Source organism: Carettochelys insculpta, chromosome 1 (assembly GCF_033958435.1).
Source record: "Carettochelys insculpta isolate YL-2023 chromosome 1, ASM3395843v1, whole genome shotgun sequence".
Lineage (NCBI taxonomy): Eukaryota > Metazoa > Chordata > Testudines > Carettochelyidae > Carettochelys > Carettochelys insculpta.
In genome coordinates this window covers 355,961,405-355,981,083 of record NC_134137.1, presented here as the reverse complement: position 1 = coordinate 355,981,083, position 19,679 = coordinate 355,961,405, and the positions used below count along the sequence as shown (strand labels likewise).

The 19,679-nt window shown below is 43.9% G+C and overlaps 1 protein-coding gene across 3 annotated transcripts in view; it reads left to right on the top strand.

Moving 5' to 3' along the window:
* The window catches only part of FAM185A (family with sequence similarity 185 member A), a 96,009-nt gene that overhangs the window by 60,553 nt on the left and 15,777 nt on the right, over positions 1–19,679 (top strand). For all 3 annotated transcript variants that reach the window (XM_075017079.1, XM_075017061.1, XM_075017071.1), the window contains exon 7: positions 1,033–1,167. In XM_075017079.1, coding sequence (XP_074873180.1) covers positions 1,033–1,167 — 135 coding nt within the window. The remainder of the gene's footprint in view (positions 1–1,032; positions 1,168–19,679) is intronic.

The window sequence follows — 19,679 nt, the reverse complement described above, 5'->3', positions numbered from 1 at the left end:
CTGAGTTGGGCCTATAGCATGTATGTAGCTATATAAAAATGCAAACTTTTAAATAGTGAAAGCAGAAATCTGTCTGACAATAAGAAATCTCTATACAGAGAATCTTTTTGAGGTTTTGTGCTTTTTGCTTTCGTTCACCTAGCAAAGCTACTGAAGCGCCTACGTCTAACTATTCCAGATATACTCAAAGCCAGGTCTGCACTAGGAAACTGTTGATTTCAGATATGCAATTGTAGCTACAGCAATTGTGTAGCTAGAATCAGCTTATCTGAAATTAACTCTCCCATCAGCCTTCCTCAGTGAGACTGGCCAGATGAGTTTCTTCCACTGACATCCTTTACTCTTCACGTCTTGCAAGGAGTGCAGGGGTTGATGCTCACCCTGGATAGGTGGATTTTGTGCATTTTTACCAGAAGTTCAAAATCAAACCCTGGAAGATTGATCCAGAGCAGGTTGATCTTCTGGGGTAGAATAGATATAGCCTGAGACTGGCAACTCGATGGCCCAGCTATTAGCTTCAGTCCTACAGTAGGCCCACATTTAGGGAAAGATCTTCAGGATTGCCATTCCAATAGAGGCCAGACATCCAGTTTTTTAATCTCGGGTTTATGGTAGCGCAGATTACTGAAGTTGTGAATTTGCTAATGGATCATCTGTGCAATGTAATTGGAGTCAACCGCAATCTATTCTGCAAGCTAGAATCAATTGTGAGGCTGCATCTTCTCAATGGATGTGAAGTGCTAGCTCCTTGCTATCAGGGGAAGATAGTTCAGAAGTTATCTGCTTGTACTGATGGTTTATGCTCCTACACAATCTTCTGTTTGCAGTATATGAGAGAATATATGACCACAAGAGTCCTTTTTATTCTGGAGGCAAGAAAAGAAACCAGCACTTCTGAAGATTCTTGAGCAAAAATAGAACCCTCTTTCTCCAATGTTAGCTCAGAAGAGGATAGGCTGGTGAGTGTTCTCTCCCTGTTTGCATGTTTTGTCTTAGTTGTTAACTTTTATGTCTCATTTTAATTTATGACAGGCTCTATTACAGTCAAGGTACCTGCCTCTCTAAAATCTTACGTACAGTTGTCTGGAAGCAAGGTTGATGTGAGCCCAGAGATCCAGTTACAGGAATCCCAATGTGCCCATAAAGAGGGTCTCGTAACTATTACTGGTATGGCTTGCTTTTTTTTGCTTTTAATTAATGTGTCTGGCCTACATAAAAAGTAGATAAATTTGATTATGATTTTATTGTACTTGGCTTCTTTCTATTCTGTTTCAACTTCAGATGTTTGCTTGTGCCAGCAGCCTCCACATCTGTTCTGAGATGCCTTTTCTATTTTATACATCCGTACATGATGTGTGAATACTGATCAGCTGTTTCACTCATGAGAGTTGTAGAGCCAAGTCATCCCCAGCATAACTTCAGTGATTTGTATGGAAGCTATACTGGGCTAGAATGTAGCCCACTGATTTTTTTTTTTAATGGAGAGAATGTTGTTGTTTTTAGAAAGCTGAATGTAAGTAAAGAGATGACCAGCAAATCTGTATGAAAACATAACAAAAGAATCTTTGAAAATGTGTTTTGAGTGCCTCTGATAACCAGGATAAAAGGGGCATGTAGCATATTTTAGAAAAGTAAATGTGTGTATATTATAGGTGATGCAGGTAGCACTGCCTGTTGATTAAGATTGCCCAACACTTCCCATTGTAAGATGCTGTTTTTGGTTGTTTAATCAAACTTTAACCTGAAATTTCATGCTGAAATTTTCCATGCAATGTATTTGTCTCAGGATAACTTTAACCGTTGTTGTTGAAATAGCAAAAATAGTTAAGCCACTTCTAAGTAGCAGATTAGAGAAAAATGCATAGTTCTGCTTGTGTTAATTTTCTTTTACTTCATCTTTAGCATCTCACACCTCCCTGGCTTCTTTGAGACAATGCGGTGCCTCCATTTTTTTGACCAGGAACTTGAAATTTGGTAGAAGGGTTTCCATGGTGATCTTTACTATCCCCATGACAGTCCAATTTTGCAAAGCTTGAAAGATCAGTTTGAACATGCTAATAGAGGCTTGCTAGACTGTGGCAGCTAAAGAGTCCATCTACGCTGAGCATGGTCCATCCTCTCACAGCTTGTACTATCCCCACAGAATAACTGAGCATGTTGTACCACAGTTGCATCAGGGCAGCAAGTGGCCGGGGTTACTGTAGGGACAGCTACACAAACCGAGAGGAGGGAAGTGTTTCTGCTGAGGTTTCAAAGCTCTTTCTGTTGGGCTCTAGCCAGGTGGAAGGGGAATGATGGAGCAGGCACCCTGGAGTGAAAAATGAGGGGAGAAGCAGAAGGATGTTGCAGGAGCCAAAGGGGAATAGGAGCTGGGGATAGTGATAAGAACAGAAGGGGACAGTGTCAGAAGCTATGTGTGGGGTGGTAGATAGGTCTGTGCAGGCAGAGGCTGGATCTGGGATGAGGGAGTTGATAGGAGCAGAGAGGACAAAGATGGGGCAGAGCACATTTCCATGCTGAACCTAGAACTGAACCTAAGAATCCTGAGAATCCTAAGAAGCAGCTTCCCCTCCCTTGGTGTTCACACCTCCAGATCAACTGCTGGTAGTAAGCCTCTCCCTTGCTGACTGGGCTAACCTTGTTATCCCCACCCTTGCTCTGGCTTATTTATACCTGGCCCTGCAGATTTCCAAGACCAGCATCTGATGAAGTGAGTCTGTGCTCACGAAAGCTCATGCTCAAAACTTTTCTGTTAGTCTATAAGGTGCCACAGGACCCTTCGTTGCTGTTACAAATCCAGACTAACATGGCTACCCCTCCGATACTTAAGAATCCTGAGTCTCTGTTTCTCTGCCTTCAGGTTATAGCTGTGAAATCCACTGGCAAAGCATGTGCTTTGTTCCCGTGCTGTGACTGGAAAGTATAGCTTTGCTACCTTTGCTACCTATAGTTAGGTACCTTTGCTAACAGCCACTCCATTTAGCTGAGGTCTGTGTTTTGGAACTAAGGGTTCCTAACCCTACTGATTAGCCATGATGGCCATCATTTTTTAAAGCAATAAGAAACCGCACACATTACATTAGAAGAATGTTAAGACTGCAAAGTCAAGCACTCAAGCTGAAAGGAAATAAGTGTGCCTGTGTAGTCTTAATTTGGCTGCCTTGTGTCTGTGCAGCACGATGCTGTCATTAATTACCTGATCCACAGCTACTATTGTCCCTCCCTAATTCTGTGCACAGTGTGTAAAACGATACATACAATAAGCAACTAGAATTTTTAAAAAGCCATGTTACAAGGTTCCCAGCATGATACACCACCTGCCAGCATACTCACTTCTCCAGTAAACTTCTCTGGATCTCCATCAGTAGACAACACATCACAGTGAGTACGCAGCTGGTGACTGACCAGTGGTTTGGATCCTATGGGTTTAAAAAATACCCTCCCCCCATATGTCCTTGCCCTGTAAAGGGTACATGTGAGCTGAGGGATCCCTCTTCTGTCTTGATCTTTCTGACACCTGGAGCAGGCCCGGGGTGGTTTTTTTCTTTGTGTTGGGGGAGGTGGTCAGCGTGTATTTCTAACATTCTGTGATATTTTGGGGAGGGGGAGGGAGATGGAGGCAAATCATCTCTGGAACAGAAATGTCTCAGGAACCTACCATTCAGCACAGAGACAGTTGAGAAATTTAGACTGAAAGTGTCTCCTGATTAGCCAGCCCTCAAACATACACACCCAAAAGCCGCTGACATGAATGGGAGTTACGTGCTGAAGGCAGCATATAGCTGCTGGTTTTCACTTCCCTAAAGGGCCCATGGCATTCCCGTAAGACACCAGTGAGTTATGGATATGCAATTCAGCAAGGATTTGGGGCTGACCTGTTGCAGGTGGCACGGTGGTGGAACATGAAAGGTCACTTGTCCCCCACCAGTGGCCAACCTGGGTGAGGACAGGAAGGGGCAGGGTAAGAGCCAGACATGAAGGAGTGGGGCCAGAGCTTCTGCCAGCCATGCTGTCTGGAACACTGCAGGCTTGCTGGGAGAGCATCTGCCTGTGGTCGCAGCAGGCTGCCCCTGCCCAGGCTCAGCTTCTGGGACAGTAGCTGAGCAATCTGGAGCCCTCCGCTCCCTCCAGCGTGTTCAGTCAACTCCTGGCCCCAGAAGCTGAGCCTGGGCAGGGAGTGGGCTGCCACTGCCTCCCCTCCCCAGCTGTGCTTCAAGCTCAGGCTCCGGCTCAGCTTCTGGGGACGGGAAGCGACTCTGAGCATACTGGAGAGGGCAGGGGGCGCTCTGGCTCACTGGCCACTGTCCCCAGAAGCTGAGCCTGAGCAGCCGGAGGGAGGGAGAGCAACCTGCTGGAGGGATCCAGTGCAGTGGAAAGTCAGACCCATGTCCCCAGGTAATGTGGGGTGGGGAGGGGGTGAGGCAAGCTCTAGGCTGGTGGTGGGGTGGGGCAGAGACAAATAGAAGGGCATGTGTCGTCCCCTTCAGCTCACACCTGCCCGTATGGAGAGACACCAGTTACGTGCTGTTTTATTTCTGTCCATGTCATGTTTAAATCATTTTAATAATCCTAATACAGATAGTTTAGTGAACATAACAGTTTGTGTTCGAGGGTAGGGTGGCCATCCCTGCCTTATGGCAGTGGGATGTTATAACTGTATTTACTGCCTAATGTCCCACATTCTCAAAACAAATCAAAATACCGTGTCCTGCATTTGGTCAAGAATTGAGTACGGGGTCATACCCGGTGTACTGTACAAATGTGTGATTCCTACAGTGGATGACTTCATAGTCTGCACAGAACATTGTGGGGAGCAGTCCTCTAAAAGTGAACCTTGTCCAGTTCTGTATCTTTTATAGTTTTTCTTTATTTCCTTGAACTGTGGGCTGGCTTCTTTTCACATCCTGCCTTCAACTAACTTAACCGTGTCTTATATTACATTGCAAAATTGCCACTTGTAACAGAAAGTATTACTTTTCCAGTCAGACCCTCTTCTGATACAAGTAAACCCTGTAATAATTTAATAAGATGAACAAGCTGCATGGTGAAAAATGTTCTTCTCTTGGGAACTTCAGGGACAGCGTGGCAACAATTTAATTTGAGTTTCAGATACAGAACATATAAAACAGATGAAAAAAAAACCCCATGTGTTTGCCAAACAAAAAAAGTCCCACATCACAAGGGGATATCAGTTTAGACTTGTAAGTCTCTAAGCTAAGAGGTTACTACAAAAGTAGTTAACTCTTCAGAAGCTGGCTGATTTCCGAGTGGTTAATGCTGGGAACTGGCTGGTTTCACTGGATTTTACATATCTCTTGGGAGTGCTAGGGCAAGTGGTCAGTGAGGAGTTATTCCAAGGGAGAGTTGGGATAGAATTCTTGCATCAAAGGAGCTCTCATGCAGTCCACCTCGCACTATAGGAAATTTCACTGAACCCTGGGGTTTGATGTTACATCCCCGAGACTCATCTTCTTTCTTCTTCTATGTATAATGTTGGTCAAGGCAGTAGCAGAACTGTGACCTCATTGGTGGTGCACATCCAGGGGTGTTTGGAGGCTACAAAAGAATGGAGCTTCATTTGACCTCAGGAAGAGGAAAAGAGGGAAATAGCCTAGGGTAGGTTGTAGGTGGAGGGTGTTTGGAGGAGAGGCGACAGGAGAGTTAGGGACTGGAAGGCATTAATTCTCTCTGGAGATGGAGGATCAGTTGAAAGGATTTGGGACTTTTGATGTAGGAGGGAAGGAAATAGGAAACACAGAAGGAGAGTTTACTCTTGAGTGCTTCGGTGTAATTAACAAGGATGAGCCCTCCCATCTCTAATCAGGCAGTGGGCACGTGAAAGGAAATTGTCTATAGACTCTAACAGCAGGCTTTAAGTGCTAGCTTGCCAATTCTGTGGCCCAGTGTCTTTCTGTGGCTGCTTCTACACATGCCACCATCTGTCAGAGGTGGCACAGGTAATGAGCCAATTTGAAGCAGGCTAATGAGGCACTAACGTGCATATTCAGCACCTCATTAGCATAATGGCGGCCACGAGAATTTCAAAGTGCAGACTTTGAATTGCAGATTGACAGTGTAGATGGGGCAGCTTCAAAATAAGCACCCCACTTTGACATTCCCTTACTCCCACAGAACTAGATCGCAGTAAGGGAATGTCGAAGGGGGCACTTATTTTGAAGCTGTCCCCATCTACACAATCAATCTGCAATTCCAAGCCTATTTGAAATTCATGCAGCCACAGTTGTGCTAATGAGGTGCTGAATATGCATGTTAGCGCCTCATTAGTCTGCTTGGAATTGCCTCATTACCCTGACACCTCCAACGGTAGGTGGCATGTGTAGAAACAGCCTTAGTGTTGTCAGGCTGCAGACCTAGAAGCTGCTAGATGAACTCCATTCCTGGGCAGATCGCACTAGGAAGACACATCTATCTTTTTGTTTGGCAATAAGGAAGAAATGCCAGGTCCATGTCCATTCACCCAAGGGCAGGTGTAGCACAGTTAACACAGCAGGTCTCTGCAAACTGAACTCTGTGTAGAACTACATGAGCAATTTGGAGGGCACAGGACAGACAGCAAGGCCCCCATCACTAAAGGGAAGGATATTTGGCAGAATACTGGGGACAGCTGAATTGGCCAAGAGTTTACCTGGGCACCTGCTCCTACCTGTGACAAGGTAACTGAAAGGAAAATCAAGAAGGTAGAGGCAGGAACCATTCGGGAGCAAGACCAGACACAGCCAACGGACAGGTTCCCCCATTGCATTGCCTGCTCAGGTGCCAAAGAACACACACTCAGTGAGAATTAGAGGCCTGCTGTTATGAAGAGATCTTCACAGGGTAGGGAGCTGATCTCAGCAAACTGACAGTCAGCCCAGCTATTCCCCAGCACCCCACCCATACCTTATTCTTTTGCTTATCTGGTCATTTTTAGTGAAGTAATGTGTGCTCGTTATGTGGTTTCTGCAGCCTTTCCAACCCCCAACCTATTTAAAGTCTTCACTCACAATAGAGGCTCTTGGGACTTGATAATAGCTCTTTTTAATCCCTCTTTTGTATGTCCGTCATTGCCAACAATTAGGAGACAATCTTAAATTTGTGTCCTTCTGAAAGTGTATGCCTTGAAGAGTAAGCTAGGAGCATCATCTCTTTCACCAGCAGTATATTTGTGCAAGCTAGGATAGTTCGTTTCTTCTACATTGGCAAAGAAGAAGAGACACTAAGCTTTTCATTTGGTGGGGAGAAAAAAAAAGCAGCCTAGACAATAAACCTGCTGCAAGAGAAAATCCCAGTGACTGTAGTTTTTCAGGCGCAGAGTCAAGAAACTAACCAGGCATATTATATTCTATTTCCTACAGATCTAGGCAGATACTGCATTTGACATGGAGACAGCCTGAGTAAATTGCATGTTTGGCAACTTCATTTGGAATCAGCAGAGAAACCAATTTATAGCAGTTTTATGGGGTCTTATAAAACCCTGGTGCCTTGTCTTAATCTCAAAAAAGGACTTATTTTTTGAGAAGCGTCCTGCTCCACCGTTCCAGAAGGCTGGGGGAGTTTAACCTATGCCGTCAATTTTCTGGCAGGTCAGAGTTATTGCTCATGTCCAAGAGGGGAGCAAAGTATTGGGGAATAATGAGAAGTGGGAAGAGTTTTGTAAAATCATGAAACGTTTGGCTCTCACTTCATTCACCAAATTGAATAAGAGGATGTCTCAGCTGGTGTGTATCAGAGTCTTTTAACTTTGCACATAAAGTTTCTGCAGTTCATACTGGACCAGCTAATATAATCATGTAACTCTCATGATTTGGGGTGAATATTAACACTTGTTTAGGTGATGTTTTGGGGATTGCCTTTCTCCAATAGGCTGCATCTAGATTCAGTCTGGTTGCTGGCAGCATGATGCAAATGAGGGCTCATGAAATTGCAAATGGCCTGTCATTTGCATATTTGCATCAGGAAAACAAGCAGTGTAGACATGGTTCTGCCTGGAAACCCCCCCTATGTCGTCAGCCCCATAATCCCTGAAAAAATAAGAGATAAGGGGCTGGCAACAGAGGAGGTCTTTGCTGGCAGAACCACATCTACACTGCTTATTTTCTGCTGTTAATATGCAAATGAGAGGCCATTTGCAATTTCGTGAGCCCTCATTTGCATCATGATGCTGGCAGCCAGACAGAATCTAGACGCAGCCTTAGAGACCAAGGGGGTAATGCAATATTCCCAGTTCCCAAGCCATTCAGCCTGTAATTTGATAGTGAGGAGAAGACGCATGGTAACCTTTCTTAAAACTCCCAGGAAAAGCCACCAGAGAAAGAAGTCAACAGACTGCCATCCCTGGTGGAGTTTGGCCCTGTCCCAAAAATTATAGTTCTGAAGACTCTAAGAGCAGCCACTTCTAAAACTTTACCTTCCTATCTGCTGAGCATCAGCAGGGAGCAACTCCCTACTAACTGATGTCAAGTCCTGCCTCATGGAAGGGCATTTTACCTGCCACAGGTAAAGAAGCCACAGCTCATTCTGTGCTTAAGAAGCCGCTACTTAGCACCAGCAGTCCTCCCAGCTTCCATCCTATCACCATCCTTTTCTTCTGTGGCAAAACTCATTGAAAGAAATGTCCAGTAGCACCTGACATCCTGGATCTTTTCTCACCAAGTTTCAAGCTGCCCCTTGTGCAGAGACAGCCTTGGTGCTTTTACAGCCAGCTTCCTACTGGCCACATATAGTGGTGGACCCTCCAGGGTAATGCTGCTAGACCTGTTTGATTGAAATGTTTAACCATGAGGTGTTGCTGACTCACCTTGAAGAAATGTGCTTGGGTCAAAGCAATCTGAGTTTGTCCAGCTCTTCCCTCTCCAATGATCCCACAGAATATGAGCTCAGCTTAGGGGACTTTATCTTCTGGTATCCCTCATTGCTCAGTGCCACTTATCCCCAACATCTTGAAGGCAATGGAAAAGCCTTTGCTATATTTGAAGTTTGAGCCCTGGTCTCAACGAAGGAGATCGCCACAATGATTTTCTGTATTCATGGCATAATTTCCTTCTTTTCTAAAATCAAATGCTGCTAAAACTCACATCACCCAAGTTGAGTGGGAAAAGATTTTCTTACAATTTTACAATGTCCATATGTACATCTTGATGAAGCTCTTCTCCAATAAGCAAGAAGTTAAAAGAAATCTGCAAATGATTAAATTCCTCTGAGGAAGATAGAAAGACAGTGCAGCTTTTTACTAACACGTTAGATCAGCTGCTGTCCAACAGATTGGTTTTTGATTGGTCTCAGCTTTCATTTAACTCAAAAAAGTCAAAACCTTTTGAGGCTGGCCAAGGTTCATTGAACCTAGAGCTTTGCACTGGCAGCCAATCTTGGTCAAATATGGCTCAAAAGGTGAGAAGAAAAAGCTACCATTGTTATGGCATTTCTGTGTCCCTTCTTGTTTACCACAGAGCAATCCAAGGTCTGACTCTGGTTGTAGAGAACAATTCCCTAATTTTCCACATCCTATGAAAGTGGTTTGTAAAGTGTGACTGTATTTCCCTAACGAAACAGGACACTAGGCCTGAACCATCTGGTGTCACTGTTCTTAACGAGCCTCGGTTGGTGTCACCATGGGCCCTAGCCCTGCCTGGCATTTGGACTGGCAGGCCAAAACTTGCCATGCAGGACCCCCTGCCGGCCTGAGCTGCCTGGACTGTCAGACTGACCCACTTTGTCTGAGCCTTCTGGTGTCACTGCTTGCCTCCTCAGTGCTTCTCTATGCCCCCCCAGAGGATGTGCCCCAAATTTGTCAGCATTTGTACCAACATAAGAACATAAGAGTGGCTATTACTGGGTCAGACCAAAGGTCCATCTAGCCCGTCTACTGACAGTGGCCAGTGCCAGGTGCCCCAGAGGGGGTGGACCGAAGGCAATGATCAAGCAACTTGTCTCCTGCCATCCATTTCCAGCCTCTGACAAACAGAGGCCAGGGACACCATTCCTAGCCCTGGCTAACATACTTTTATGGACCTAACTTCATGAATTTATCTAGCTCTTCTTTGAACTCTCTTATAGTCCTAGCCTTCACAGCCTCCTCTGGCAAGGAGTTCCACAGGTTGACTGTGCGCTGTGTGAAAAAGAACTTTCTTTTATTAGTTTTAAACCTGCTGCCCATTAATTTCATTTGGTGTCCACTAATTCTTATATTATGGGAACAAGTAAATAACTTTTCTTTATTCACCTTCTCCACACTGCTCATGATTTTATATAACTCTATCATATCCCCCCTCAGTCTCCTCTTTTCAAACTGAAAAGTCAGAGTCTCTTTAACCTCTCCTCATATGGGACCCGTTCCAAACCCCTAATCATTTTAGTTGCCCTTTTCTGAACCTTTTCTAATGCCAAAATATCTTTTTTGAGGTGAGACCAGATCTGTACACAGTATTTAAGATGTGGATGTACCATAGTTTTATAAAGGGGCTGTAAGAAAGGGATAGAAAATAAGACTGTTCCTAACACCCTATTTGTTTTTTTGACTGCTGCTGCACACTGAGTGGATGTTTTCAGAGAACTATCCACGATAACTCCAAGATCTCTTTCCTGATTAGTTGTAGCTAAATTGGCCCCCAGTATTGTATGTATACTTGGGATTATTTTTTCCAATGTGCATTACTTTACACTTATCCACATTAAATTTTATTAGCCATTTTATTGCCCAGTCACTTAGTTTGGTGAGATCTTTTTGAAGTTCTTCACCGTCTGCTTTCGTCTTGACTATCTTGCACGGTTTAGTACCATCCGCAAACTTTACCACCTCACTACTTACCCCTTTCTCTAGATCATTTATGAATAAGTTGAATAGGATTGGTCCTAGGGCTGACCCTTGGGGAACACCACTCATTACCCACATCACTTGTTAACCATCTCCATTCAGAAAATTTACCATTTATTCCCACTCTTTGTTTCCTGTCTTTTAACCAGTTCTCAATCCATGAAAGGATCTTCCTTCTTATCCCATGACAACCTAATTTACACGAGAGCCTTTGGAGAGGGACTTTTTCAAAGACTTTCTGGAAATTTAAGTATACTATATCTACTGGATCCCCCTTGTCTGCATGTTTGTTAACCCTTTCAAAGAATTCCAATAGATTAATAAGACCTGATTTCCCTTTTCAGAAATCATGTTGACTTTTGCCCAACAAATTATGTTCTTCTACATGCCTGAGAATTTTATCCTTTACTATTGTTTGAATTAATTTGCCCGGTACTGACGTTAGACTTACCAGTCTGTAATTGCCAGGGTCACCTCTAGAGCCCTTTTTAAATATTTGCGTTATGTTGGCTGTCTTCCAGTCCTTGGATACAGAAGCTGATTTAAAGGATAGGTTACAAATCCTGGTTAATAATTCCACAATTTCCCATTTGAGTTCCTTCAGAACTCTTGGGTGAATGCCATCCAGGCCCGGTGATGTGTTATTGTTAAGTTTTTTATTTGTTCCAAAACCCCCTGTAATGACACTTCAATCTGGGACAGTTCCTCAGATTCATCACCCACAAAGGATGGTGCAGGTTTGGGAATCTCCCTAACATCCTCAACCGTGAAGACTGAAGCAAAGAAATCATTTAGTCTCTCTGCAGTGGCTTTATCATCCTTGATTGCTCCTTTTGTATCTTCATCATCTTGGGGTTCCACTGGCTGTTTAGCAAGCTTCCTGCTTCTAATGTACTTAAAAAACATTTTGCTATTACTTTTTGAGTTTTTTGCTAGCTGTTCTTCAAAATCTTTTTGGCTTTTCTTATTACATTTTTTACACTTAATTTGGCAGCATTTATGTTCCTTCTTATTTATTTCACTAGGATTGGACTTTCACTTTTTAAAAGATTCCGTTTTATCTTTCATTGCTTCTTTTACATAGTTGTTAATCCATGGTGACTCATTTTTAGGTCTCTCACTATGTTTTTTTAATTTTGGGTATGCGTTTAATTTGGGCCTCTATTATGGTGATAATATGGTGCCCTGTACCTTTTAATTTATGTTTATCTAACATAAATTAAAATCAGTCATTTTTGTGTAATTGCCCTTTTTTCAAATTAAATGCCAGAGTGTTGGACTGGTGAGGTCTTCCCACCACAGGAATGTTAAATGTTGTTATATTATGATCACTATTTCCAAGCAGTCCTGTAATAGTTACCTCCTGGACCAGATCCTGTGTTCTGCTCAGTACTAAATTGAGAATTGCCTCTCCCCAGTGGGTTCCTGTACTAGCTGCTCCAAGAAGCAGTCATTTAAGGCATTGAGAAACTTTCTCTCTGCATCTTGTCCTGAGGTGACATGCACCTGGGCAATATGGGGATAATTGAAGTCCCCTATTATTGTTGAGTTTTTTTATTTTGATAGCCTCTCTCATCTCTCTGAGCATTTCAAAGTCACTATCACTGTCCTGGTCAGGTGGTTGACAATATATCCCCCCTGCTATATTCTTATTAGAGAATGAAATTACTATCCATAGTGATTCTATGGAACATTTTGATTCATTTAAGATTTTTACTTCATTTAATTCTACATTATCTTTCACATACAGTGCCACTCCACCACCTGCACAAGCTATTATGTCCTTCCGATATATTTTATATCCTGGTAAGATCGTGTCCCACTGATTGTCCTCATTCCACCAGGTGTCTTCCTTTAGTACAAGGAACTCTAGTTCACCCATTGTATTAGTTAGACTTCTGCATTTGTGTAGAAGCATTTTAAAAAATTGCCATAGTTTGTCTGCCCTTCCCTGATGTATTGGATTCTTTTATATGTAAGTGTTTCCTGTCTGATCTGGTGCATCTTATATCATCTCCCCTCCTGTCTTTCTGACTAAGACCTAGAGAATCTCTGTCAATGGACTCTCCTCTAAGAGGAGTCTCTGTCTGATCCATGTGCTCCTCCGCACCAATCGGCTTTCCCCCATCTCTTAGTTTAAAAACTGCTCTATGACCTTTTTAATATTTAGTGCCAGCAGTCTGGATCCACCTTACTTTAGGTGGAGCCCATCATTCCTGTATAGGCTCCCCCTATCCCCAGAGTGTCCCCAGTTCCTAATAAAACTAAACCCCTCCTCTCTACACCATTGTCTCATCCATGCATTGAGACTCTGAAGTTCTGCCTGCCTGTGTACCTGGCCCTGCGTGTGAAACAGGAAGCATTTCTGAGAATGCCACTGTAGAGGTCCTGGATTTCAGTGTCTTTCCTAGCAGCCTAAATTTGGCCTCCAGGACATCTCTCCTACCCCTCCTTACGTCATTGGAACCTACATGTACCACGACCACCAGCTCCTCCCCAACCTTACACACAAGTCTATCAAGATGCCTCAAGAGATCTGCAACCTTCGCACCAGGCAAGCAGGTCACCATACTCTTCTCCCAGTCATCACAAACCCAACTATCTATTGTTTCTAATGATCGAATCACCCACTACTAACACCTGCCTCTTCGTAACAACTGGTGTTCCCTCCCCCAGAATAGTATCCTCAGTGCAAGAGGATACCATAACATCCTTTGGGAGGAGGGTCTCAACTGTGGGATGATTTCCCTCTGCTTCCATTGACTGCTCTCTTCCCCTGAGCCTTTTGTCCTCCTTAACAGCACTGAGGCTGTCAGACTGAAGGTGGGACAGTACTATGGTGTCCTGGAAAGCCTCATCAACAAATCTCTGCCTCTCTTAGCTCTTCCAGTTCAGCCAGCCTGGCCTCCAAAGCCCGAACGTGGTCTCTGAGAGTCAGGAGCTTCTTGCACCGGGTGCACGCATACTCCACCTGCCCACAATGCAAGTAATCATACATGTTACATTGGACACAATAAACAGAATAGACCCCACTCTGCTGCTGGGCTTCTGCCTGCATTTTCTCCTAAGGATTGATTTTATTAATACAGGGCTTTTATTTAAATGTTTGGGGGTATAGTTTTATAAAGTTTTACATCTAAAGGCGTTAAGAACTAACTAGTGCCCTCTAAACACCCCTCTCACAACTGCCTCCTGGTAGCAAACGCCCTGGTTGCTTACTAGCAGGGTTTACAAAGCTCTGTCCTTCCTCATAGTCCCTCCCTCTGGCTCTGCTTGGCTCCCTGTGGCTACTGCTTGCCCAATGAGCAGAGAGTTTATTTCAAATCCTAATTAAGGCTCACAGCTTCCAACTGCCAGCCTGAACACACGGCCTTTCCAACACACACACACAGCTCAGCACTCAAAACTCCAAAAAGACAAACTCAAGCCCTGAATCCCCAAACACCCACGCACTCCAGACAGCCATTTACCCCAAGGTGCTGTAAATTGCCCCCTCCTTCACCAAGAGAGCTCCTCTCAAAAGTGTCTCCTGTTATCAAAGTCCCTGGTCACTTACCAGCAGGGTTTCCTTTTGCCAGTGCTTGGCAAGAGCAAGCAGGGCAAATGACAACTTTTGCCAAAAATGCCATGGCATCCAGGAGAGAGTTTTAAAAGAGGGAGAGTGCCCAGTCTATGGGTACAATAAATTTTATGCGGACCAAGGCATGTATGGATGTGCACCACCAGTAGAAAGAAAGGTAGTCCGCTGTCGGTGTCTGTAGGCACTCTGTTAATCAGCTGGACGGCACCTGAAACTCTCCTGGGCAGCCGCCCCAGCACTTAGTTTAGAGGGAGCGCTGGTCCTGGCCAAAATGGGTTGTATGGTTACCTAGGTTTGGCTTTTAAGGTGAATCACAGCCCTCATTTTTATCCAGAGCTTATAGATCCATGCATATGATTCCTTGTAGATCTTTAGGTTGGAAGTAGTTATTCTTCTATTACTTCACATTGAAAGAAATAAGTGACTTCTGTGGCTTGTAACTTTGGAAGGATCATAGAGAAAAATTGTTTTGACTATCAAAATGTGGAAAAATTCTATTTTCTAGATGTTAAGTTGAAAGGGATGGCCAATGGTCAGATGTCATGTGTTTTGGTGCATAGTCCTGATAAGTATGAAGGGTGTACTTTGAAATTAAAGCCTTGCCCGCACTGAAGAAAAACCTAAATGGCTTTTTCTGTCATAGTTTAAGTGTGTTAGTAGAGCAGTCTTTAAAACATATGTAGAGCCTCCTTGTTCAGAGTACAGGCACCAAGAAGCATTAAGACAAAACAACGTTCAAGAACTACTTTGGCAAGAGTCCAGCAGAGTTTTTTATAAAATGATTGTAGCTTGGCTGGAAAGTTTTCATGTGAGTTAAATTATGTTACACTCCTGAGCCTGATTTTAAACTGCTGATGCAGATGGGCTTGGGAAGCTGTTCCCCCTGGATCTCTTGGTAGCATGTCCCAGGGGAGTGGAACTTTAGACACTGGGCTCTGGAAAGTTGGTCTTGTGTTCCTCACTAGTGTGGCCAAGACAAAACTCCAAAGGAAGTAAAAGGAATGAATCATTATTATTAATACAGCAAATGCAAAACTAGAGGCTGAGCCCAGACAACTTTAGAACTCTGAAACATCTCAGCTATTTTTGTTTGTTTTGTTAAAAGATTTTCTTCAGCTCTGTAGCAATAATTTAACAAGAGGTAAATAATGCATGAAAATCTCATCAACACATATGGTGTGGGGCTTTGAGTCTATGAAAACACCCCAGAGAATTCACACTTGACATAAAAAGCTATTACAGCCAGGCACCTTCAGCTCCCACGTCCATCTCCTGGCATATATTTCTATGCCCCACCTATTTGCTCTGACCCCTCTTCTGACAGTTAAGAAAAAATGGCTGCATTCTGCAGCTGAAAGCTGTTTTTGTACATTTTTTGTCAGCTCCTTTTTTGACAGTTGGCATTTATTTCCTGTTTAAAATTCAGTCCAATTTCATATTTTCAGGGCGGACTCTTCTTAGAAGCCAGATACTCTTTTCATTTCGAGTCTTCATCCACTGTGAGCTGTGATAAATGAAAGTAATAGGGATTCAGAGAAGATTTCTAATGGAGCTCAAAATTTCAGTAGTGGCGAATATTCTGCACACCCCTCCTGTCCTACATAGTCGTGCACTCCACTTCTGTTGTTCAATGTCAGAGGGGTAGCTGTGTTAGTCTGTGTCCGCAAAAACAATGCGAACTCCTGTGGCACCTTACAAACTAACAGATATTTTGGAAATAAGCTTTCATGGGCAAAGACCTGCTTGTCAAATGCAGTGTAGTGGTGATTCCAGAAGCAGGTCTAATTATGCAGGTTTATGAAAAGGTTAAATGTTTTTCAAAGACTGATGTTCAAGGTATTTGGGCAGGCAGAGTTGGGAAACTTCAGTTCTGACACAAAGGCAGGAAGGAGCAGAGCTTCAGTGGGGCTCACATAACCATGGGAATAAAGAGTAAGCCCTGAGGCAGCCCCACGGAGGTCCCAAAGCTCTTGTACTGTCTGTAGGTTAGGAAATGGACATCCCTGCCTGTGCTGTGGGAGAGCTGAATAAACAAACAGTCCTCTCAGCTGGTTTAAAATGGTTTCCCAGACACCCCAGAAATAGAGGCAGAAAATAGGTTCTTAGGGATGAAAAGTGGCCAGCTGAAGTCGTGGCAGGCTTTGTGTTGGACTTCAGTGGGACCAGGATTTCATGTTCTGTGTGTTGCAGCTTTGAACCGAGGTGCATTTGCAAAGATGTTCTTGGGTGTTTCTTCAGTACCGCGCTATGCTAGGCACAGTGCTAAACTGACAAATTAGACACTTATCTGAGCAGTAGGTCATCAAAAATTAAAATGAAAGGAGGTTTAGAAAAGAGTTCAGAATGAAAGCTGATCTTGTGACTGGCCCAAGACTGGGACTCAAAAAAATCTGGGTTTAATGTTTAGATTTGCTACAGATTGTATGTAACTTTAACCAAATCCCTTAATTTTTCTGAGCGAAATTGAAAGAGAAACTTAGGTGCCAAGAAAATCACTGGCATTCTCAAAAGCCTGAGCTGGGCACCTGGGCTCCATATTCAGTGAATGGGGAGAGAGAAGTACATGAAGCTAGAGCCACACGACAATGATAGATCGACCCGCTGAGGGCCATCTTCCAGGGTTTCATTTTATGCATGTGTGTAATGACGCTCCCGGGAGTTGACACTGACTCCTGTACTCCTCGTGAGAGGCAAGGAATAGGGAAGGTCAACAGGAAAAACACTCCCATCGACCGTCCACTGTGTGGGCAGACACGGAAGTTGACTGCAGATAAATTGATTATTGCTATGTAATTGGCGTAGATAAAATTGTGTATTGGCGGTCGGTGTCTGTGTCTCGTATAGACATAGCCTGAGAATTGGATGCATGAAATCCATTAAGGAAAGTGGCTCCTCACCTAAGCTAGACAATGAAAGATGTGTAGTTGATGGGAGTGTTCTAAACCCAGCTCCTGTCCCTATTTCTGCATGGGAGTCTCAGGAGCAAATCCTTTCTTTGGGGCTAGGTGCCTATATTGTTTTAGCAAGAAGCTGTGGGGAGGGGGAGTCAGAGTGCGTCTACTTATGCGTGGCCCAGTGTTCAGCATACTCATATGGGAGACACTCCCTCCCTCGGTGTCCCCTGCTGAAGCTTTTCCACTGTGGATAAATATTTTTTCAGAAATGGTTGGTGCGGGGCGCCTATGGCCTGAGCCTTCCACCTGACTGCTCTAGCCACCAGGCTACAGATTCATTCTCATGCTAGCACACATCTGTCTGCCCCTCTGGAACAATCATTCATTATTTATCACAGTGAAACAGCTTCAACAGGAGAGCTGGCAGGAATCTTCCCTCTATCAGAATGTCCCCAGCCCACTGGTTTGGGCACTCTTGTATGAAGTGGCAGATCCCAGGTCAAATTCCTTCTCTCCTTCAGGTGGAGAGGTCTTGAACTGGCAGGTGTTGTGCCTTCTAGGTGAGCTCTCTGATCACTAAGCTGAAAGTTATGAATGAAGTCTTAATTCCCTCAGCCATTCCGCAAAAGCTCATCTCTAAGGGCCTGATCCGGTAAGCAGGCTCTGAGCTTGCCTTCTGGATCAAGGCTTGCAGATGAGTTGGTCAGAATGCCTATCTTCCCTCACCCAGGGTCCGAATCCCTCCAGGCTTCAGGCTGGTGTGGTTGCAATACACTTGCTCAAGGCAGAAATATAGGTACCTAGGACCTTTTACTGCAAAAATTTAGGTGCCGAGTGATTTTAGCACCTATCAAATTCAGAGGCAGCAGAGTAGGAGTTTTGTGAATCCCAGCTGGGCCTGATTTTGAGATTTAGACCCCTAAGGACTTTTGTGGATCTAGACATCTGGGCCTTAGCTCTCTACTGCACAATCATAGAATCATAGAACACTAGGACTGGAAGGGACCTCAAGAGGCCATCAAGTCCAGCCCCCTGCCCCAATGGCAGGACCAAGTACTGTCTAAACCATCCCTGATAGACGTCTATCTAACCTGTTCTTAAATATCTCCAGCAATGGAGATTCCACAACCTCCCTTGGCAATTTATTACACTGTTTGACCGTCCTGACAGTTAGGAACTTTTTCCTAATGTCCAACCTAAACCTCCCTTGCTGCAGTTTAAGCCCGTTGCCTCTTGTTCTATCCTCAGAGGCCAAGAAGAACACGTTTTCTCCTTCTTCCTTATGACTCTCTTTTAGATACCTGAAAACCGCTATCATGTCTCCCCTCAATCTTCTCTTTTCCAAACTAAACAAGCCCAATTCTCTAGACCTTTAATCATTCTTGTCGCTCTTTTCTGGACCCTCTCTAGTTTCTCCACATCTTTTTTGAAGTGCGATGCCCAGAAGTGGACACAATACTCCAGCTGAGGTCTAACCAGCGCAGAGTAGTGCAGAAGAATGACTTCTCATGTCTTGTTCACAACACACCTGTTAATGCATCCCAGAATCATGTTTGCTTTTTTTGCAAGAGCATCACACTGTTGACTCATATTTAGCTTGTGGTCCACTATAATCCCTAGATCCCGTTCTGCTGTAGTCATTCCTAGACAGTCTCTCCCCATTCTGTATGTGTGAAACTGATTGTTCCTTCCTAAGTGGAGCACTTTGCATTTGTCCTTATTAAACTTCATCCTGTTTACCTCAGCCCATTTCTCCAATTTATCCAGATCGTTTTGAATTATGACCCTATCCTCCAAAGTAGTCGCAATCCCTCCTAGGGTGCATTTCATCAGGCCCTGGTGACTTGCAGACATCTAATTTTCCTAAGTGATTTTTAACTTGTTCTTTTTTTATTTCAACTTCTAACCCTACCCCTTTCCCACTAGCAGTCACTATGTTGGGCACTCTTTCATCAGACTTCTCAGTGAAGACCGAAACAAAGAAGTCATTGAGCATCTCTGCCATTTCCAAGTTCCATGTTACTGTTTCTCCCTCCTCACTGAGCAACGGCCCTACCCTGTCCCTGGTCTACAATGATTGTACTTTCTCCCTTGTCATGTCTATTTAGACTACAAGCTTGTCTGGGCAAAGACTGTCTCTTACCATGTGACTGTGAAGCACCTAAAATGGTAGAGTCACAATATCAGGTTGTCTACACTCTGTTGTAATAAAAATAGAATTTCCACAAGTAGCTAAGTGCTCGCAGTAAATCAGCTATAGTGCCTGGCACTCAACCGTATTTCTTAGACAGTTTTGCAGCTGGGTTGAAAGCTTCTTGCTTCCATGGCAGATGCATTTTTAAACCGTCTCTCTTTCGCTAACAAAAGTTGATCCAGTGAAAGATGTTACGTTACC